Below are 24,141 nucleotides of genomic sequence, written 5' to 3'. Positions count from 1 at the left end.
TTTGAGATGCAGGTAAGAAGAGCGAGCCAGTGATCGGATGTGGGGGGTGAATGAAAGGTCAGAATCAAGGATGACCCCAAGGCAGCGGGCATGTTGCTTTGGAGTAATGGTGGAACCGCAAACGGAGATGGCAATGTCAGGCAAAGGTAGGTTAGTAGAGGGAGAAAACACGAGGAGTTCAGTTTTTGACAGGTTTAGTTTCAGATAGAGGGAGGACATGATGCTAGAGACAGCGGTAAGACAATCACTGGTGTTTTCTAATAAGGCAGGCGTGAGATCAGGAGAAGAAGTGTATAGTTGGGTGTCGTCAGCATAGAGATGGTACTGGAAGCCAAATCTACTGATTGTTTGTCCAATAGGGGCAGTATACAAAGAGAAGAGGAGGGGGCCTAGGACTGATCCTTGAGGAACCCCAACAGTAAGGGGAAGGTGAGAGGAGGAGGAACCAGCGAAACATACAGTGAAGGATCGGTCAGAGAGATAGGAGGAGAACCAGGAGAGAACGGTGTCCTTGAGGCCGATGGAGCGGAGCATAGTGAGGAGGAGCTGATGATCCACAGTATCAAATGCTGCAGAGAGATCCAAGAGAATTAGCATGGAGTAGTGACCATTAGATTTAGCTGTTAGTAGGTCATTAGAGACTTTAGTGAGGGCAGTTTCAGTAGAGTGTAAAGAGCGGAAACCAGATTGAAGAGGGTCGAGAAGAGAGTTATCTGAGAGATAGCGGGTAAGACGGGAGTGGACCAGGCGTTCGAGGAGTTTAGAGATGAAGGGAAGATTAGAGACAGGTCTATAATTAGCGGCACAGTTTTGGTCGAGGGATGGTTTTTTAAGTAATGGATGTATGATGGCATGCTTAAATGAGGAGGGAAAAATACCGGAAGTGAGGGAAAGGTTGAATATTTTTGTTAGGTGAGAGGTGACAGCCGGGGAAAGGGACTGGAGGAAATGTGACGGAATGGGGTCACTGGTGCAAGTGGTCGGGCGAGAAGATGCAAGGAGCCTGCTTACTTCTTCTTCTGTAACTGGTTCAAAGTCAGAGAGTGAACTAGATGCAGTGGGGGAGGGAGGACAGTGCATGGTATGAAGAGATTGGGAGATGATTTCCTGTCGAATATGGTCAATTTTTTCTTTGAAGTAATTGGCCAGATTGTCAGCACGGAGATCCGTGGTTGGGGCCTGCGCTCTTGGGTTGAGTAGGGACTGGAACGTGTCAAAGAGACGTTTAGGGTTATTGGACAGGGAGGTGATGAGGGTGTTGAAGTAGGTTTGTTTGGAGAGGTGAAGGGCAGAATTGTATGTCTTTAGCATGAACTTATAATGGATGAAATCTTCGGGTAGATTAGATTTTCTCCACAGACGTTCTGCGCACCTGGAGCACCGCTGCAGGAAACGTGTTTGCAGCGTGTGCCACGGTTGTTGCCGTCTGTGCCGAGTTGTTTTATGTATAGGAGGAGCAGCTTCATCCAGGGCACTTTGCAGGGTTTCATTGTAATGCTTCAGAGCAGAATCAGGACATGAGATGGAGGAGATTGGGGCCAATGAGGACTGCAAGTTCTTCATAAGTTCCTGGGTGTTAATGGCCTGTATGTTTCTATAAGTGTGGAAAGTGGGGGTGACCTGAGCGGGATGGCAGTTCTTGATAGAGAATGAAAGAAGGTGGTGGTCAGAGAGTGGGAGAGGGGAGTTTGTGAAATCATCCACTGAGCAAAGCCGGGAGAAGACCAAGTCAAGGGAGTTTCCATCTTCATGTGTTGGCGAGTTAGTATGCTGCGAGAGGCCGAAAGAGGAGGTTAGAGCCAAAAGGTGAGAAGCAGATGGGGAGAGGGGAGAGGCAATAGGGATGTTGAAATCACCCATGATAAGGGTGGGGGTGTCACAGGAAAGAAAGTGTGGAAGCCAGGTGGCAAAGTGATCCAGGAACTGATGAGAGGGGCCGGGAGGACGATACACCACCACCACTCGCATGGAGAAGGGGACGTAGAGTCTGACCACATGGACCTCAAAGGAAGGGAAGACAAGTGAGGGTACTTGGGGGATAACTTGGAAAGTACATTTTGGTGAAAGGAGCAGACCAACGCCTCCACCTGCTCTGTTGTCCGATCTTGGGGTATGAGAAAAGTGTAGTGCACCATATGAAAGAGCAGCAGCAGCGGTGGTGTCTGACTGCTGGATCCAGGTTTCAGTAAGAGCCAGGAGATTAAGAGAATTAGAAAGGAAGAAGTCATGGATGAAGGAGAGTTTATTACACACAGAGCGAGAATTCCAAAGGGCACAATTCAAAGAGACAGAAGGCATGCAGGGAATATTAATAAGGTTAGAGGGGTTTCTGGGTGTAGCAATTGGGAGGTTTGACTGGCTATAACATGGGGGGCCGGGGTTTGGAGAGATGTCTCCAGCAACTAGGAGGAGGAGGATCGAAAGAGTGAGCAGATGGTTAAGTGATTTGTGAGAGCGTCTCTTGTGTTGGATGGTGGGACTGAATGGATCTGCGCTGCTAAGCAATGTGAACAGAGCATGAGTGCTATACATAGGAGAGGCAAGGACAGAGGGGCCGATATGGATGGAGTGTAGAGAGTTAATGCAAGGGCGGTGAATGTGAGTGAATGCAGCAGCCAGAATATAGAATATGCAAATAAATATGGTGAGTATTTGTGTTGTTTCAAGTGAATAGGGAATAGATTTAGATTGTCTTACCTGTCTCCTGCCCTGTCTAACTGCCATGTTATAACTGCCGAGTACTTAGAAAAAAAAGTACTTTGAATAAAAATACACGAATACAAGTGCACGAATGCACCCCTGCATGAATGCTTCCCCAAGCTAAGTCTACATTTATAGAAGGCTAGCCCTTAGATATTCCTATTTTTTTTTTTTTTTTTTTTTTTTAAAGCTCATAGACATGAAAAAAAACCACCACATACTCACCTCGATCCCATTCCCAGGCGCCCTGCTTCTGTTGCTGTCTCCGATGCCCTGACTCTCCGTCAGTACACAGCTGACGCGATGACATGACGTGCGGGCAGGCATGGTGCGGTCCCCGGACCTCAGGTTTTCAGCCTCACAGCTGTCTCGGTACGCGGGCTGGACTGAGACAGCCAGAGGGCCGGATGTGGGCCTCACTTTGCCCAGGTCTGATATAGTCATTAGAAAGTGATCTATTTCAAGTGTTTATTTTTGTTGATGATTATGGCTTACAGCCAATGAAAACCCAGAAGTCATTATCTCAGTAAATTAGAATACTTTATAACACCAGCTTGAAAAATGATTTTAAAATCCATAATGTTGGCCTACTGAAATGTATGTTCAGTAAATGCACTCAATACTTGGTCGCGGCTCCGTTTGCATCATGTACTGCATAAATGCGGCGTGGCATGGAGGTGATCAGCCTTTAGCACTGCTGAGGTGTTATGGAAGCCCAGCCAGGTTGCTTTGATAGCAGCCTTCAGCTCATCTGCATTGTTGGGTCTGGTGTCTCTCATCTTCCTCTTGACAATACCCCATAGATTCTCTATGTGGTTAAGGCGAGTTTGCTGGCCAATCAAGCACAGTGATACTGTTGTTTGTAAACCAGATATTGGTACTTTTGGTAGTGTGCACAGGTACCAAGTCCTGCTGGAGAATTAAATTTCCATCTCCAAAAAGCTTGTCGGCAGAGGGAAGCATGAAGTGCTCTAAAATGTCCTGGTAGACGGCTGCGCTGACTTTGGTCTTGATAAAACTCAGTGGACCTACGCCAGCAGATGACATGGCTCCCCAAACCATCAATGATGGAAACTTCACACTAGACCTCAAGCAGCTTGGATTGTGGCCTCTCCACTCTTCCTTCAGACTCTGGGACCCTGATTTCCAAACGAAAGGGAAAATTTACTTTCATCTGAAAACAACACATTGGACCACTGAGCAACAGTCCAGTTCTTTTTCTCTTTGGCCCAGGTAAGACGCTTCTGGTGGTGTCTATTGGTCATGAGTGGCTTGACACAAGGAATGTGACACTTGTAGCCCATGTCCTGGATATGTCTGTGTGTGGTGGCTCTTGAAGTAATGACTTCAGCAGCAGTCCACTCCTTGTGAATCTCCCTCAAATTTTTGAATGGCCTTTTCTTAACAATCCTTTCAAGACTGCGGTTATCCCAGTTGCTTGTGCATCTTTTTCTACCACACTTTTTCCTTCCACTCAACTTTCCATTAATATGCTTGGATACAGCACTCTTGGAATAGCCAGCTTCTTTAGCAATGGCCTTTTGTGGCTTACCCTCCTTGTGGCGTGTGTCAATGACTGGCTTCTGGACATCTGTTAAGTCAGCAGGCTTCTTCATGATTGTGGAGCCTAGTGAAACAGACTAAGGGTATGTTTCCACGGTCAGTATTTGCTGCGGATTGGACAGTGAGTACAGCCGCAGCGTCCAGATATTACAGCATAGTGGAGGAGATTTTATGAAATCCCATATCCGCTATGCGTACAAAAATGCAGGTGGCAAACCTGCGTTTACGCACATGCGGCGCATCTTTATATAACGCAGCATGTCTACTTATCTTGCGGAGACCCTCCGTCTCCACAAGATAAATAGCACTGTTCTATGTGTAGGGCGCGGTGATTCCGCATGTGTTCAATGAACATATGCGGAATCACCGCATGTAAAAAAGCTGGCAGCGCTTTGGACGGGGCGGGTGTCTGCTGCGCCCAAAGCACTGCCATACCGGACCGTGGAAACCTAGCCTAAGGGACCTTTTTAAACACTTAGGAAGCCTTTGCAGGTGTTTTTTGTTAATTATTCTAATTTACAGAGATAATGATTTTTGGGTTTTCATTGGCTGTAAGCCATAATCATCAACATTAATAGAAATAAACACTTGAAATGGATCACTCTGCTTGTAATGACTCTATATAATATAGGAGCTTCACTTTTTGTATTGAATAACTGAAATTAACTTTTTGATATTCTAATTTAGTGAGAAGCACGTGTGTGTGTATAAATAAATGTATAGATGTATGTGTATATATTTAATTTTCATTATATTCCTGGAATATTATTTGCTGAAGTTAGTTATAGCGTACAGTGCATACTCACCAGCTAATTCCCCCGCCAGTCTTTCTACTTTCCTGTATTAGCGATATGCTGACCATGCACTGCGGCCAGTCGTTAACTTCGTTAGTGATTGCCTGCATCTATGTTACAGGGGGCCTGACAGATTCATTGTCCCTTAAACACGGGCAGAATTACTTCAAATATTAGTTATTGCAGCCATGTATGTTGTACTCTGAAATGCTGCAGCATCTCAAAGAAAACTTACTTGGAAATCCGGCCGATGACCATGTGTTTCGGATGACTGGTCTAAGAGGCCGGTCCCTGGCGGCTTTTTCCTGCCCCATTCTCCTGAGTGACAAGTGTATAGAGAGAGACATAAGGAGAGAACTGTCAGTATAGGGGAACTGGGCTGGAAGGAACCACAAAGGACCTCAGATTAGTCAGCTGAGACACGGACCCTGGATGGCTGTAAAAATCCAGTCCCTGATTCATGCTGTCTGTGGTTTGGGCAGCATGGATCCCCTGTAAAGTTCCTTTTAAGAAGCCTCATTGAACTTCATAAGTGCAAGCATTGTTACACTGCTCTCTGCATTACATGTGCTGTTCTGTGGGGTCATCACACCATATAGTCAGCTTTTTCTGTACAGGGTGTGCCTTGCTAATTAAATCCAGATAGCTGTTTCTGATTACTCTGACTACAGTGTTGTAGCAGTGGGTTTATTTTTCTTATTCGCCCTCTTGAATTGTGATGTTCATACACTAAATGTACAAAAGTGGTGGGACACTTATATATTACACCTACTAGAGCTTTTATGACTTCCCATTCTAAATCCATAGTTATTAAAGAAGCACTCCTCCTCTTCCTCCCCCCACCAAAATTAATATCCTCTTAATATATTGCAATCATCATATTATCCAGCACTGTGTACTTACAATTGCTCATTTTTCCTTTCTACCCAGCTAATTTTTCACTCTGACGCTTGGCATTGTGCTTGGTGATGTAAGGCTTGCATATAGCTGTTTGGTCATGGAAACCCATGCCATGGCGTGCCCCGGTAGTTTTGTCTGTTTAATGCATATCGGAATGGGGAGAGTAAATATGTCTAAATAAAGACTTAGGCCAGTGGTAATTCTTTCCAAGTGTTATAGACCGCCTAATATTACTTAAGCAGCACTACCACAGGTCATCCAGGGAGTCACCAAATGCCCACAATAATGGTCTTTGTTCTTGACCTCAATATATGAAATAGAATGGGCAAAAATGGGATTCATGGGAGAGAAGGAAGGGAGAAACCACTATTTCCTAAGGGTATAAGATCATATCTCCATAAAGAAATCACACCGGGCACAGCCCTTGGATAAGAGTGGCATTTTCTACGTAAAACTGACTTGTTTGTTTGTTTTTTTTAGTAAATCCATGTCATGCGTTTTTCAATTTGAGGCTTTGTTTCATGTGCAACATGGGTGTTTCATTGCGTCTCAAATATATGCTATAATTTATCATCTGTATGATGTGTTTTTCAGGATCCATTTGTCTAAAATTGCATTGTGTTTTTTTGTCCACCTATTGACCCCTTTATACTTGCCAATATAGACTCATAATCTGCTATATACAATCCACTTGGTCGTTGTCTACTGGCCTGCTTACACAGGATGATGAGCGTCCCATGTGCACAGAATCATTGATAGGCCATGTTCACACAGTGCGTTTTTTACTGCGGAACCGCCGCGATTTTGCCGCTGCAGCTCCGCAGCTGTTTTCCATGCAGGGTACAGTACACTGTACCCTATGGAAAACAGGAACCACTGTGCACATGATGCGGGAATCGGGGAAAAAAAGCCGCGCTGAATAGCTGCGGTAAAAAAGAAGTACCATGTCACTTCTTTTTTCGGAGCCGCAGCGGTTCTGCACCCATAGACCTCCATTGTGAGGTCAAACCCGCAGTAAAACCCGCAGATCAAAAATATATCTGCGGGTTTTATTGCGGTTTGTGGTGCCGAACCGCTGCAGCAGGAAGTGCGGGGAAGCGGGCGGAAGTGCGTGGGCAGAGTGTGGCTGCCCCGATCCCACCCCCCCATGCTCCGATGCCCTCCCCCCCCCCCCCGTGTTCCGATGCCACCCCCCACCACCCCCCGTGCTCCGATGCCCCCTCCCCCCCGTGCTCCGATGCCCGCTCCCCCGTGTCCTAATCTCCCCCCCTTATACTTACCCGGCCTCCCGGTGTCCGTCCGGCCGTCTTCTCCCTGGGCGCCGCGATCTTGCAAAATGGCGGGCGCATGCGCAGTGCGCCCGCCGAATCGGCCGGCCGGCATATTCGTTCCAAAGTGAGTTTTGATCACTGAGATATAACCTATCTCAGTGATCAAAATAAAAAAAATAGTAAATGACACCCCCCCCCCCTTTGTCACCCCCATAGGTAGGGACAATAAAAAAATTAAGAATTTTTTTTTTTTTTTCCCACTAAGGTTAGGGTAGGGTTAGGGTATTTTCAGCCATTTTTTAACCCTAAAAAACTTCCTAGAAAACACACAGACTCTGCATAGAAAACTGCATAAAAAAAGCATCAAAAAACACACCAAAAAAGCACCAAAAAAAGGACCTGCGTTTTCTGCAAAGAGCTGCGGTTTTTAGTCCTGAAAAAAAGGATGGAAATCAGGAACGTGTGAACATACCCATACACAGGGCGATGTGCTGCCATTAATAGTGATTTTTTTTTTTTTAAGTCAGTGTAAAAGTCCCTCACACCTGACACTTTTAGTTTATTTGGCGGTTGATTTCCGGTCAGTATAGATGGGACAGTAGTCGGGAACGAGTGTTTCTAGGGACTCTTGTTTGATTATTTGCTTTTTCTAAATGGGTCATTAGCAGTAATAGTGGTCATCTGACTAAGGGTGAATAGCTTCTTACAATTACAATGTTCTCTCTTTTTAGAGCCAGATTTGACTTGAAGAAAACTTAAAAATGCCTCAAATTTTATTTTATTTTATTTTTTTTTAGATCTGGTTTAAATAGATAACTAAACTGCCAGAAATCAATATATTATGTTTGTGTTATGAAGCACGCTGCTTGTACAGCACGTCTGCCTTCTGTCTTTTTAAATGGAAATTGCAAAAAGACAGGAAATTATGGTGGACAAATCCTATTATCTATAATGAGTGTATGCGTATAGAACATGTAATAATGCCAGAAACATTCTGAGGAAACGAAAAAAATGATCGTGTCATTCTAATATTCTGTATGGAGTCAAGTAGAGCAAGTCCTTTACTATTCCCAACATTGGTGTGGTATACAGTAGAAACCAGAAGTTTACATACACTATATAAAAAAACACATCTGCATGTTTTCCTCAATATCTGACAAGAAATCAGAATAAACCTTTCCCGTTTTAGGTCAATAAGGATTACCATAGTTATTATTTGCCAAATGCCAGAATAACGAGAGAGGATGTTTTAAGGCATTTTTATTACTTTTTGCAAAGTCAAGTTTCCATACATTCATTAGTATTTGGTATCATTGCCCTTAAACTGAATGACTGGGGTCAGACGTTTGGGATATCCTTCCACAAGCTTCTCACAATAGTTGGTCAGAATTTGGGCCCATTCCTCCTGACAAAACTGGTGTAACTGATCCAGGTTTTTAGGTCGCCTTGCTCACATCGGCCTTTTTAGCTTTGCCCATAAATTTTCAATAAGATTGAGATCAGGGCTTTGTGATGGCCGCTCCAAAACATTGACTTTGTTATCCGTATGCTTCAGGTCATTGTCCATTTGGAAGACCCGTTTCCACCCAAGCTTTAACTTCCTGGCCGATGTCTTGAGATGTTGCTTCAGTGTTGCCACATAATCTTCTTTTCTCATGATGCCATCTATTTTGTGAAGTGCACCAGTCCCTCCTGCAGCAAAACAACCCCACAACATGATACTGCCGCCCCCATGTTTCACAGTTGGTATGGTGTTCTTAGGCTTTCAAGCTTCTCCCTTTTTTCCTCCAAATGTAACAATGGTCATTATACCCAAAAAGTTAAATTTTGTTTTCATCAGACCACAGGCCAGGTCTCCAAAAGTTAAGGTCTTTGTTCCTGTGTGCATTTGCAAACATTAACCTGGCTTTTTTATGTTTCTTTTGGAGTAATGGCCTTTCAGTCCATGTTGATACAGTACTCGTTTCACTGTGAATATTGACCCAATCTTACCAGCTTCCACCATGTAGAGCAAAAAAAAGTCCTCCAACAAAAGTTACAAAGCAAGTAAATAAGTTTTATTAGATCACATAATTTAAAAAAAAAAAAACGAATAAAAAATGGTTGGAGATGAAAGCAAACCATACAGAAATTGGGAAAAGCAAACACTGGACAGAGAATATTTTTGACTTGTGTCTGGAAGTTTCAATACAAAACATATCACATCCAAAGAAAAGTTTTCTGCAGCCTATAATGCAAATTGAGTTGCTCAGTAAAGTAAATACTGAAAATCTTTTCAATAAATAAAGTGCATAGTGCAAATCATTAGAATACACAAAAGAATGCAAAATGAATAAAAGACCAGACACACCTGGGATTTTGTCTCTGATGCCTCCTAAAGAAATGGAAGATGCAAGTAAAGGTACCTTCACACTGAACGATATCGCTAGCGATCCGTGACGTTGCAGCGTCCTGGATAGCGATATCGTTGAGTTTGACAGGCAGCAGCGATCAGGATCCTGCTGTGCCATCGTTGGTCGGCGCAGAAAGTCCAGAACTTTATTTCGTCGCTGGACTCCCGCAGACATCGCTGAATCGGCGTGTGTGACGCCGATTTAGCGATGTCTTCACTGGTAACCAGGGTAAACATCGGGTTACTAAGCGCAGGGCCGCGCTTAGTAACCCGATGTTTACCCTGGTTACCAGTTTAAATGTAAAAAAAAACAAACACTACATATGGTACTTACATTCCGGTGTCTGTCCTCTCCGGCGCTCAGCTTCCCTGCAATGTGTGAGCGCAGCGGCCGGAAAGCACAGGGGTTGACGTCACCGCTCTGCTTTCCGGCCGGCGCTTAGTGCAGAGAAGCAGAGCGCCGGAGAGGACAGACACCGGAATGTAAGTATGTAGTGTTTTTTTTTTTTTTTTTTTTACGTTTACGCTGGTAACCAGGGTAAACATCGGGTTACTAAGCGCGGTCCTGCACTTAGTAACCTGATGTTTACCCTGGTTACCAGGGGACTTCGCATAGTTGGTCGCTGGAGAGCTGTCTGTGTGACAGCTCTCCAGTGACCACACAGCGACGCTGCAGCGATCGGGATCGTTGTCTAGATCGCTTCAGCGTCGCTTAATGTGACGGTACCTTAAGGAATATAAAATTATATAGCATACACACCTCCTATTGGGAGATCAGAGACGCCTTACTTCACCTTGTTCTGCTGCAAACTGAAATTTAAAGAATTCTAAACGTGTTTTGCGCCATCAGAGCCAGCGACCCCTTCCCTCCTGTCTTCTCACAAACCTTTAAAATAATGTACTTTTTATTTTATTTTTTTTTACAAATAGTGTTTCTTTGCTGTTTTGTAATGATAAACCATTTTTATTCTACTTTCTACCCATGGACAGCTATCTTGCACAAGCCGCATTCGTAGATCTGCTTCACCGAAGCTGTAAGGGAACAATGGATTAGAGTTGTGCAGAGAGAGGTTGAGCTATGACCATTGTCTATGGTAAATGATGGATCCTGTCTGATCTATATACCGTAACTGCGTTCTCATAGAACCAAAAGGTTCTTTAAAAAGTACAAGATTTCAGGAATTTTTTTTATGATCATTTAAGGAACACATCTACAGATTATTTTTTGAGAAAGTAGATAACCAGTTGAAACGATGTAAAGCTTTCTGTACGCGGTAGGATTTCGCCCATCAATGGTCGTTGAGACCTTTCCATGTGCCTGCACAGTGAGAAGTCATGGTCTTCCGTTAGGATAAGTAATCGCAGTGAAGAAGTTTCTCCTGCAATATGAAGAACATCAGATTGACAGCAGAGATTGATAATTCATCTGGCGCAGTCACATTATTCTAATATGTCATACATGTAGGAAGATTTGTGATCTCGAGCCACCCCTGACCCTCAAAATGAAAGGCCTGTACAATGTCGAACCCCTACACTTGTTGAGATTCATACTAAAATGGGGTCCGAGTTTAGTTTGTACCAAGAATTCGTCGCTCTCGGTGGGGATTGTGAGACTGACATTTGCTCTGTGTCCTAACTCATGATCACAATAGAACAAAATTTGCTAACAAGAAAAAGTCAGCACTATTCCTGAATGTCTCACATTGTGGAGGACAATGCTATTTCCTGTTTGGCCGGAGCACAGCGGTTATTGCACTGCAGATTCTCGCAGCTGTTCAGCCAGTTGTTTTCCTTCCAAAGCAGCATGTTCTGCTTGGTGGGAAAAGACACTCAGTTCATTAATCCTTACTTTACAAACCGTTCCACCATCGCAGGAAAAGGGTGTGATGAACCCGGTGCGGCCAGTGTCATGCGGTCTTTGTAACACGCCAGGAATAAACCCCTTTTGTATTTATTTTCTTCCAGGACAATGCGTGTACCAGGTGCACATCACAATGCTGTTTCTGCTGTCTCTGGTCCTATGCAAAATGGCTGCGATATTTGAACCAGGTAAAGTATATGTTGGCACAGTTATGGGAGTGTTTCATTTTTGTTATTACGTGATAAGTAATTGGTGATTTGCTTTTAAAAAAAAAATAATTAAAATATCTACTATATAATTGTCTAAGTGTCACTTCCGTCTTTCTGTCTGTCCTTCTGTCTGTCACAGATATTCATTGGTCGCGGCCTCTGTCTGTCATGGAAATGCAAGTCACTGATTGGTCTCGCCAGCTGCCTGTCATGGCTGCCGCGACCAATCAGCAACAGCCACAGTCCGATTAGTCCCTCCCTACTCCCTTGCAGTCAGCGCCCGGCGCCCGCTCCATACTCCCCTCCAGTCACCGCTCACACAGGGTTAATGCCAGCGGTAACGGACCGCGTTATGCAGCGGGTAACTCACTCTATGCAGCATCAATAGTAAAAAGATCTAATGTTAAAAATAATAATAATAAAAAAAATCTGCTATTCTCGCCTTCTGTAGTCAGACGATGTGCTCGTCGCGCCTGCCGCCAGCTCCATTCCCAGAGATGCATTGCAAAATTACCAAGAAGACTTAGCGGTCTCACGAGACCACTAAATGATCTGGGTAATTTCGCAATGCATCCTGGGAACGAAAGATGGCGGCAGCCGCGCGCGCATCGCCAGAGGTTTGCTGGATCTACGCTGGATCCCGGCGGGTGAGTATATAACTATTTTTTTTTTATTTTAATTATTTTTTTAACAGGGATATGGTGCCCACACTGCTAAATACTACGTGGGCTGTTGGATACCGCGTGGCTGCTATATAGTACCTGGCCAGTGTTAGATACTATGTGGGCTGTGTTCTATACTGCGTGGGCTGCGTTATATACTACATGGCTGCTATATACTACGTGGGCAGTGTTATATACTACATGGGCAGTGTTATATACTACGTGGCTGTGTTCTATACTGCGTGCTATATACTACGTGACCACTGTTAGATACTATGTGGGCTGTGCTATATATTATGTGGCCAGTGTTACATACTACGTGGGCTGTGTTATATACTGCGTGGCTGCTATATACTGTGTGGGCTGTGTTATATACTATGTGGGCTGTGTTATTTACTGCGTGGCCTATGTTAACGTATCAACGCATCGGGTATTCTACAATATGTATGTATATAGCAGCCACATGGTATATACCAGAGGCCACGTAGTACTCCTATATACTACGTGGCCTGTGCTATATACTATGTGGCTGCTATATACATACATACATACATATTCTAGAATACCCGATGCGTTAGAATCGGGCTACCATCTAGTGTGAAATAGTATTTTTACATTCAATGTATTTCTCTGTAAATGTCCTGGTGGGACTTGTGAGTGACTGCTGCTCCATTCACTTCTGGAGGAGCAGAGCTCATGTGTATGACCTCCATAGACCCTATTCACAGAGGGACACCGGCCCCCTGATTTTCCATCTGTCGGGCCACCACTGATCACCTATATGAGGGATATTTGATAAATTTTGGTGGGATTTCTCATTTAAATGGGTTTTTTTTTTTTTTTTGCAAAATTTACCCAAAGTAGGGAATGTTGTACAGTAAAAAAAATAACCATTCCTTACCTTTGAGTCTCCCATCCATCCAGCGATCTGTGCCAGGACTGCTGCACCAATCATTGGTCTTAGCGGTTTGTCTAACTCTTCTGAGGCCAGTGATTGGCTACATCAGTCACATGATTGATGGAAAAGACTGGCAGGGACTGCTGTAGTGGCAGGAGGATTAAACAGGTAAGTAATGATTATTCTGTGACATTCCCTTCTCTTGGACAAATTGTGTAAAATGCCAGATAACCTCTTTAAAGATATAATCTGGCTCTGCTGATTTCCACATTTATGAGGCAAACAAGGCCGGTGACATCACATCTACAGATATGTCGACCCTTGGGCATGAGTGGCTGCTATCGAGCACCCGCCCTGCTTTATTGGTTAGGACCGGGACATAAACCTGCAGCTTGCACACTCGAGCCTGAAGCTATCTGCAGACGTGAGATCGCCGGCCCTGGTGCCATCGGGACAACAGCCCGTTGCATGGGGTTTGTAAGTTCTCGCCAAGCTTGCAAGTTTGACTTGGTGGTCCCATAACCATGGCAGAAAAAGAGGTGGTACATTTTTCCTAGTCTGCCTTGGACACCAATGTTTTGCAATTTGATGTCTCAGTAAGTAAATGATTGTGATCTCTTGTAAATGACCCAAGGCCAAGATCCACTCGTGTCTATACACACACCTTTAAAAATAATGAGCGAGCATATGGTGCGGTTGGACAGTGAAGATGGGGGACTACTCGGTATCGCCACCCATTAATAATGCGATCGTTGTTTGTACACTGCTGACTGATACATCATTTTAGTGCACGCTAATGGATCAATCTTCTGTCATTAGGATTTCTTGGAAGTATGAGAACTATCATTCTCAAAATGACATTTGAGTCACTTGGGCTAATAAGCAGAGGAAAGGTGTCATGCCGTCAGCACGCATGAGGACCGTGTTAATATGTCACTGATTGCGCTGCTGTTGGCTGAGCATGGACGAGCCTGGTCGGTGTACAGGCTGCCTAATTAGCTAAATGGACCGTGCGTTACCGAGGGTGTGCATTTCGCTTTCCTTGATGAACTGAAAAAAGAAATGCATTAACACTGGAGCTGTAGCTCCTGCACATAATCAGAACACAAGCACCCTATAGGACTAGACCAATGATGGATCCAGATAGCTTTATAGAATCTCAAAAATTACTGCAAACAAGAACAGCTTTTTAGGTCCTAAATCATTGCAGAACATTCATTTATGTACATGCTGTAATACCACACATCTTAGAGCAAGACTTTATAGCTTTAGTTCCCTATTATATAATATGTAAAGCAAATAGGGAAATACAATATAACGTTTATTAGGCTATTAAAAATGATGGTGCCTTTTTTGCGTTATTTATAATCAGTTAAATGTTGTCTTCCAGTTCTTTTCACACTGCTGCCAGAGCCTTCATTGGAAGTCCCCTTTGATTTGATGGAAAAAATAGCTCTATTGTACTGAGTTTGTTGTTGCTATTTCCCAATATGAATGGAAACCACAACACAAATGTGAACCTAGCCTTAGTCTTATACAACAATCCGTGCCCAAATCTGTCGTCACACATCCACCATTCACAGTCTGAGTACAGACTCCAATTTCTGGACCGGCCGTGAGACCCACTGCCAGTTCATGCTCGATTTATGAAGCTGGGCCTACTCCTGGTGGGCTAGAAGACTTAAACGAAGTATCTGCTCCAATTGATGCTCTCTGCTGATTCTGGAATAGTGTTTCCTTTTCTTCTGTGTCCACCTGTTCTAAAGTTATGCCCACCATTAAAAAAAAAAAAAAAAAAAAGTGCAATTTTTCCTTTGTCATCTGGGCGTGTACCACAGAATATTTGCTTTATCTCTTCTAATGACGGCCAATCAACAAACAGCCACACCCCTGAAGTTCTGTTGGACACACCCAGTTGATTGAAGGGGAAACTTTCAGGATTATTTAAGAGGGAAAAACTTTGGAAAAAATGGGAACTGAAGAAAAAGGAAGAACTGTTCCCGAATCAGTGGAGCAGCAACAATTGAAGCAGGTGCTCAATGTAAATAAAAAAAAAAAAATCAACAAAAGTTGATATTGAAGGTAGTGGTAAAGTTGAAGTCGGCTGCAGTAGTTGAGAGCTGCAGTGCCATTTATTGTGTGACTGTACAGATGAAACTACGGTATATGGCTCTGGTTCCAACATGCATCAGATTAATACTTTTATTTGCCTTATGGTAATATCTAGGGATTTCTTTTAGAAAAGGCCAAACGGGAAATGTTATGAAATATTATTACTTATTCAATCCCATGCTGTTCCCCCATGGTCTTGCCGCAATGAGATTGCATTAGTGATGAGCGAATATACTCGAGATTTCTCGAGCACTCTCGGGGGTCCTCCGAGTATTTTTTAGTGCTCGGAGATTTAGTTTTTCATGCCGCAGCTGAATGATTTACATCTGTTAGCCAGCATAAGTACATGTGGGGGTTGCCTGGTTGCTAGGGAGTCCCCACATGTACTTATGGCTAACAGATGTAAATCATTCAGCTGCAGCAATAAAAACTAAATCTCCGAGCACTAAAAAATACTCGAGTAACGAGTATATTCGCTCATCACTAGATTGCATCCATTATTCCCACGATTGCTGCAGCCAATCACTTGCATCAGCGGTGACATGGTGGACCTGCAAATGACACTGCCGCACTACTGCAGGGGCGATGTTATTTAGAAACGGATTGAGCAGGTAAGTAACAGGTATTCTAACACATTTATAGCTGTTAAGCCGTTTAAAAAAAATCCTGAACAACCCCTTTAAAAATTTGTGGGAAGTTCATATTCTTGGCTTTGTAGATTATTATTATTAATATTTATTGTTATAGCGCCATTTATTCCGTGGCGCTTTAGATGTGAGGAGGGGTATACATAATAAAAACAAGTACAATAATCTTGAACAATGCAAGTCACAACTGGTACAGGAGGAGAGAGGACCCTGCCCGCGAGGGCTCACAATCTACAAGGGATGGGTGAGAACACAGTAGGCGAGGGTAGAGCTGGTCGTGCAATGGTTTGGTCGATCGATGGTTACTGCAGGTTGTAGGCTTGTCGGAAGAGGTGGGTCTGCAGGCTCTTTTTGAAGAGTATTGAAGATCTACAATACTAAGATAAAGCCTAATGACACGAAGTTAAAACACGGTTTACTGATGACTGAGGGGTTAAACCTGCTCTCAAGCAGTTTTTCCAGTGGGCGAGGATTAACCAAGGAGTATCGCCAGCGAGGCAAAGTAATACTGCTCATCCATTGGGTGTTTTTCAAGCCGCGTTTCCATAGTTCCTCTCTTTTTTTTTTCTTCTGTGACTCGTATTGTTACAGTAGGGTCTGAAGACCCTGTGCTGCATTCAGCTGTCACACAAAGGCATGATTATTCCCGGCCTGCAAAGTCACATCCAAAAAAAGAGAAAGCTCCGCTAGGAAAGTGTTGGCTGCCTGCCTGAGAGCCATCAGCATTTCCTAAACTTCTGACATTTAATCAGTTGTAATGTCAAGCACACAATAGCGTCTTGCTAAACTGCACTTCTGTTCAGTACATGGACATAATGAGAGGGTTTAAGAAAGGAGTGTGGAATGCTACTGAACTCTCTGATCAATGCTTGGCAGGGTGAAGTGTTTTTTTTTTCTTGCTCTTTTTTTTTTTTTTTCCCAACCCCATAAGTTATTTATTACAAGTTATTTCCAAATTGAAAGTCACAAGGCTCTGAAAATGGAGACTGTGTGTTAGTAATGTTGATTTGTTGTTATGAATACCATTCGGGTACGCCCACATGGATATGCAACAGATTTCCCATACAGATTTGTCGGCAGAAAATTCACAGCATTTTACACTGGGGAATAAAAAACTGCTATAAATATTGAAATTCAGTGTGGATTTTAAATCTGCATCATGGCACTTAGAACTTTTAATTGTATAGAGGGAAATATGTGGCAAAATCCACAGTGGAAAATACAGGTGCGCGTCACCACCACCAAATAGAATTTACCTGTATTTCTAGATTGGTATATATACTCTAATTTTTAAGTGGTCTGAAGACTGGCACAAGGTAGAGGCGTCGGTATAACAATTGGTGAGGAGTATGATTTTATTGATTTCATATGTAGTTTGCCGCCTGATGTATTTTTTTTTTCTTTTGTGGGATTGTCTCTCCCAGTAATGTAGGCTGGATGTGAGATCTATGTGTATCCTTGCCCCTGCTTTCTTCATTAGCTCATATCAGCACAGCTTCTTTCACTTATTTCCTCTGCATGTTCTTTCTTCCTTTTCGGCTTCCCCTTGCCTGTTATCACTAACACTGAGAGAAGGGACATAAAGAGCAGAGAGAACCAGAAGTTCTGACAGATTTGTATCCATTTTGCAAAAGCACTATGATTGATTGATTTTCCGGTTAATGCTGTAGATAAGCCCCCGATGTTACCTGAAAGATGAGAAAAAGAGGTTAGATTATACTCACCCAGGGGCGGTCCCGGTACGGTGGGCATCGCCGTCCAGTCCGGAGCCTCCCATCTTCATGAGATGACGTCCTCTTCTTCACGCTGCGGCTCTGGCGCAGGCGTACTTTTTCAGGTTGAGGGCAGAGCAAAGCACTGCAGTGCGCAGGCGCCGGGAAAGGTCAGAGAGGCGCAGCGCCTGCGCACTGCAGTACTTTACTCTGCCCTCAACAGGAAAAAGTACGCCGGAGCCGCAGCGTGAAGACAAGAAGAGGACGTCAACCTATGAAGACGGGAGGCCCCGGACCGGACCACAACTCCAATCGGACCCGAACAGAAACGGACTGCCCGCCCGGGTGAGTATAATCTAACCTCTTTTTCTCATCTTTCAGGTTTCATCGGGGCTTCCAGAATGCTGTAGATAAGCCCCTGATGCTGGTTGGCTTAGCTCATCTTCCATTTTGGGGGTGACAGGTTCCCTTTAATAGCAAAAAATATCTTGCTAAAGGGTACATAGCCTTTATTGTAAATGAAGGCGAGGAGTCCAAGTGCCCCCTGCTGCAGGTTGTGACATGTCACATTACCTAAGAAGCACTTTACCATTTCTTTGGATGACCACCTCTCCCTTACATGCTGAAACACATAAGGAAATCCTATCTGGATGTGGAGTATATTGCAGCTTTATGACACCCAGGATCGTCTTTCGTTCTTTTATGACCTTATCCTATTGAATGAGTACCATATCTTGCTATATTTGGCTGGCAGACTATCGCAAATAACAGGTTACTTAGTCATAACAGAGAGTGATTATATGCTTCATAATGAATAATTCACCCATTTTCTAGATAAGATTCTTTTGATCTCCTTGAGTACTGAATGAAGAAAGCGACCCACTCACGGGGAAATCTGGATATCTGGTTTTACTGCCAAATGAGCATGGCTCTAGCCAAAGCTTGCAGAATGGAGTTACTAGGAAATGAAAGAAAGTTGTATTTCCTGGCAATAATAGAAAAGTGCTAGAACAGGCAAGTTAATAATGTTCTGATAAAACTTTAATGTGGGATTTTCCATGTACAATTATTTCTTATGCCGGGGATAAGTTACTGTCAGAAACGTCTGGCAGCAAGTTGTCTCCTTTTTTTCCCTATTGGATTGGCTGAGTATGCATTTATATAGTTGGAAGAGAAAGATTACGGACTGCAATATTTTGTATATTTTTGCTCTATTTTCTTGAGCAAAATCTTTAAATATTATTTCTGACCTTCCCTATTTAGAAGCCAATACAAAAGTTAATGCAATGATCTGTGGAGAGCTATAAACCTCAGTTGTTACTGTGTGACTTTCATCTAAAAAGAATCTGCAGAGTACGGGTAGCAAGTAGGCCAAGTCTTGACTTGTTCATTGAAAGTTAGATAAATTGAAATCATCGATCTCCAAGTGCAGGTCATGAAGAAAGATCAGAGAAGGCCTCAATTTCCTGCATCGCTCACTTCGCAACAGAAAATTAGACTATTAAAGTCGCCTTTTTTATGCGACGTTTAGCTGGTCAAAAATGTTGCATCTACTGGTAGGTGGGACGAAGCTGGCCAACTACATCTCACCAGATTCATTAATATTCACACCAAAAAAATGGTATCAATTTATACCAGAGATGCAATCCAGCTTGCAGCTAGAGTAGAAATGTCGACCTCCTGTACGGACAGCCTAAAGAATGGATGAAAATTATTAATATGGAACACAAGTCTTATGCGAGAATTTGGCTTTGAGACAAAGTTTGATACTAGTGGCCCATAACTGTCCACTACTAGGCCTTCACTGCAGCCAGAGCTGGCCATGACAATAGGCTAACTGAGCAGAATCTTTAGAAAATATTCCTAACCACCACTAGTGACCATGGGTGTAAATGCATCGTGTGTATGGAGAGTGCAATCACTGGTAGCAGAGGTCAATAATAGCTGGGAAGATCAAGACCTGCAGAATGACGCCTTGCCCCCAGCTATGCCAACAATCCACTGTTGAATTTGACCAGTCAGACCACTGCAGGAATTGCCTCTCTAAAATGCCCCTTTTATGAAAATGTATACAGGTTTCTTTAAATTAGGTCTAAGACTTCATAATCGGCACCAAACTGGATTTAGGCCCCAATTACTACTTTCTGAATTGCACAGTAGAGCTCCTTGGTTTTGTGTGGAAAACATGCAAATGGTTTTCATGGCAATGTTCACACATACAAACCCTCACAGCTCAATGCGTGTTGAAAGCATTTACTTCCCATAGCAATACAAAAAGAGAAGGAAAAAACAGTTGCCGTGGTTTTACACCATAGGGATGGGCATTTTGTAGTCTTAGATTCCGCGCATTCCTCATTTATTGTGTGTGCAGAACACATTATTTACAGGTTACTTAACATCGCATACACAATAAGTTATGATCTTTTCTTTGAGATCACCGGGTGCTGGTATTCGCCCAAAATAGTAGATAAGTAGCAAGATCTGACATGTAGCCTGTAGAGATGATATACACAAGATTTATCACCCAAAACTACAGAAACCATGTCGAAGAGACCACCAATATACTAGAGGCCCATATTGTGTTATCTTCAGGTTTACTCTATTACCACTTTTTTTTTTTTTCATTTTCAAATAATTTCTAATGTAATACACTTATTATAATAATCTGTAAAGTATCCAGTGATACAATCTTAAAGGGAGTCCGAGAGCTTGATGCCTCATAGATGAGCAGTTGAGACGAAACGGTGTTTGGTCTAGCAGGTTGCATGACTGAGGAATCCAAGTTTTAATCCCTTCTGGCACTTGGACAACAAGTGGAAGTTCCTTCATGTGAGATGCCCTGTGCTCTCCTCATTGAATGCTCCTTCATGTGAGGTGCCCTGTGCTCTCCTCATTGAATGCTCTTTCATGTGAGGTGCCCTGTGCTCTCCTCATTGAATGCTCCTTCTTGTGAGATGCCCTGTGCTCTCCTCATTGAATGCTCTTTCATGTGAGGTGCCCTGTGCTCTCCTCATTGAATGCTCCTTCTTGTGAGGTGCCCTGTGCTCTCCTTATTGAATGCTCCTTCTTGTGAGGTGCCCTGTGCTCTCCTTATTGAATGCTCCTTCATGTGAAGTGCCCTGGGCTCTCCTCATTAAGTGCTCCTTCGTGTGAGGTGCCCTTGGCTCTCCTCACTGAATGCTCCTTCTTGTGAGGTGCCCTGTGCTCTCCTCATTGAATGCTCCTTCTTGTGAGGTGCCCTGTGCTCTCCTCATTGAATGCTCCTTCTTGTGAGGTGCCCTGTGCTCTCCTCATTGAATGCTCCTTCTTGTGAGGTGCCCTCGGCTCTCCTCACTGAATGCTCCTTCTTGTGAGGTGCCCTGTGCTCTCCTCACTGAATGCTCCTTCTTGTGAGGTGCCCTGTGCTCTCCTCATTGAATGCTCCTTCTTGTGAGGTGCCCTGTGCTCTCCTCATTGAATGCTCCTTCTTGTGAGGTGCCCTCGGGTCTCCTCACTGAATGCTCCTTCTTGTGAGGTGCCCTGTGCTCTCCTCATTGAATGCTCCTTCTTGTGAGGTGCCCTGTGCTCTCCTCATTGAATGCTCCTTCTTGTGAGGTGCCCTGTGCTCTCCTCACTGAATGTTCCTTCTTGTGAGGTGCCCTGTGCTCTCCTCATTGAATGCTCTTTCATGTGAGGTGCCCTGTGCTCTCCTCACTGAATGCTCCTTCTTGTGAGGTGCCCTGTGCTCTCCTCATTGAATGTTCCTTCTTGTGAGGTGCCCTGTGCTCTCCTCATTGAATGCGCTTTCATGTGAGGTGCCCTGGGCTCTCCTCATTGAGTGCTCCCCAAGCCCTCCACTCTGCACTTGAGTGACATCTGTAGCAGTCTTCTAATGTAATGCCTCAGCCGTCCATCAGAAAGGAAGTATTGAGGGACGTTTAGTTTAGAAAGGCTTGGACACTAAACATGACAGAGCTGCTCCCTGGGCATTGGAATAAAAAAGATTAAGTTATGCTGGAACCTACAAACTGCTCTCTGCATTACTTAAATAGTGCTGTCAGCAGTTTTGAGGGGTTAAAACTGAGGACAAACTTGGCTTAAAGTGGTTGTACACTAATGGTGTAATCAACTTAGGGCCCCGTAGAAAATGATGTAAACTCTCCTCCCACAGTGATGCTGCTGATGTTCCCGTTTGGTGACGAGACGTTATCACACGACCACTCCAGACATTAGTATATACTTTTAAAGGGGTTGTCCACTACTGATCCATCAGATAAAGAGACATTGCGCACTCAGTGTTGGGTAAAAAGGGATGCAGGCTGACCTGGAGAATCCAAATTAAGTCAAATAGTAAATCAGCTGCACTCGCATTGAGAATTTTGTAAATGACTGTATTATTTACAGTACAGTGTTTCACCAAAGTGCTGGGTAGAAGAATATAGAGCGACAAGTCGTATTTGGGTATGTGCACACGATGCAGATGCGTTTTTGATGCATTTTTTGAGCACAAATCTGCACAAAAAACGCATGAAAAACGCATCAAAAACGCACCTGCAGATTTCTATTATGGAGGGGTGCAGAAACGCTGCAGAACTGCACAAAAGAAGTGACAGGCACTTCTTTGAAAACTGCAGCGTTTCTGCGCAGATTTTTCTGCACCATGTGCACAGCTTTTTTTTTTCACATTGATTTACATTGTACTGTGATCACAGTGCAGTTCTGCAGCGTTTCTGCTGCAGAAAAATCTGCTGCAGTTCTGCACTAAATCTGCATCGTGTGCACATACCCTTAATGTTTCAACCCACAAGGATGGGGTGTACTGCACAGCAGTCGCTGCAGCGTTGGTGTACACTCTCCTCCGGTGTAGTGTGTTGTGAAGTACATCCTATCTTTGTGATTAGAGCGACGTTTGAAAAAGACCCAGGATGGGTCGAAACGTAAGTAGAACTTGTCGCTTTATATTCTTCTACCCAGCATTTTGGTGAAATATTGTACTGTAAATTTAATACAAGAAATCATTTAAGGAATTCTTCATGTGAGTGCAGCTGATTTCCTGCTATTTAATCATCAGATGGGAAATCATGATAAGATCGATGGCGATGCCGGGTGTTGATAACCTATGCTAAGGATAGGTCAATATGGCAGCACGGTGGCTCAGTGGTTAGCACTGTTGCTTTGCAGCATCGGGGTCCTGGGTTCAAATCCCACCAAAGAAGACATCTGCAAGGAGTTTATATGTTCTCCCCGTGTTTGCATGAGTTTCCTCAGGGCTCTCTGGTTTCTTCCCACATTCCAAAGACATCCTGATAGGGAGTTTGGATTGTGAGCCCCATTGGGGACAGTGATGAGACAGCTCTATTTAAGCAATGCCTAATAAAATAATATAAAAGTAGTGGACGACCCCTTTAAGATACACAAAACCCTAAATTATTCTTTGTAACTTCAGTCCATAACGCACTTCAGTAGAATTTTAACCCCTTAACTGCCACCGATACGCCTTTTAACAGCGACAGTTAAGGGTACTTATTCCTCAGTGCCACTTTTTAACAGTGCTAAGAAATTAGGTTATAGCACCCCCCCAGCCTCAGAAATTCTCTGGGGACTCGGCTACCGGGGTAGCTGAGACCCTGGAGAACATGATTCAGGATGGTTTTTACCAGTGTTGCGATCCGTTATTTACGGAATAACAGCGAATGCAAAAAAAAAGTCCTATTTCCTATTTTTCTCTCTCCTCTGATATGATGTAGCACATCAGAGGAGAGAGAAATGGGGTCCCTCCAGCACCTTTTGTATCCCCCGGCCCTCGGTGTCGTCTTCTGGAAAGAAAATGGCGGGCGCACTGCGCCCAACGAGATCTGTCGGCCAGCACCTGGTAACAATAGACTTCTAGACTTCTCCTATTGGTTCGTTTTGACCCTAACACAGTGATCAAAATAAAATTAAAAAAAAAAAAAACAGTAAATCAACCCCCCATTTATCACCCTCTTAGGTAAAATAATAAATTTCCATTTTTCCATTAGGATTGCAGTTAGGGTTGGGGCTAGGGGTAGAGCTAGGGTTAAGGTTGGGGCTAGGGTTGGGGTTAGGGGTGTGTTGTGGTTAGAGGTGTGTTGGGGTTAGAATTGGGGGGTTTCCACTGTTTAGGTACATCAGGGGGCCTCCAAACACGACATGGCGCCCGCCATTGATTCCAGCCAATTTTGCTCCCTTCTGAGCGCTGCCATGCGCCCAAACAGTGGATTTCCCCCACATATGGGGTATCGGCATACTCAGGAGAAAGTCCCAACAAATTTTGTGGTCCATTTTCTCCTGATACCCTTGTGAAAATAAGTTTGTTTCCAATGTAAATTTTTTGTGAAAAAAGTAAAATGTTCATTTTTTCCTTCCATATGGCATTAGTTCTTGTGAAGCACCTGAAGGGTTAATAAACTTCTTGAATGT

At 43.7% G+C, this 24,141-nt stretch overlaps 1 protein-coding gene across 1 annotated transcript in view; it reads left to right on the top strand.

The window, feature by feature from the left end:
• The window catches only part of SLC44A3 (solute carrier family 44 member 3), a 90,212-nt gene that overhangs the window by 53,539 nt on the left and 12,532 nt on the right, over nucleotides 1-24,141 (top strand). The window contains exon 13 of the mRNA XM_069737694.1: nucleotides 11,586-11,669. Coding sequence (XP_069593795.1) covers nucleotides 11,586-11,669 — 84 coding nt within the window. The remainder of the gene's footprint in view (nucleotides 1-11,585; nucleotides 11,670-24,141) is intronic.

This window comes from Ranitomeya imitator, chromosome 8, assembly GCF_032444005.1.
Source record: "Ranitomeya imitator isolate aRanImi1 chromosome 8, aRanImi1.pri, whole genome shotgun sequence".
Classification (NCBI taxonomy): Eukaryota; Metazoa; Chordata; class Amphibia; order Anura; family Dendrobatidae; genus Ranitomeya; species Ranitomeya imitator.
This window is presented reverse-complemented; position numbering and strand designations above follow the sequence as displayed.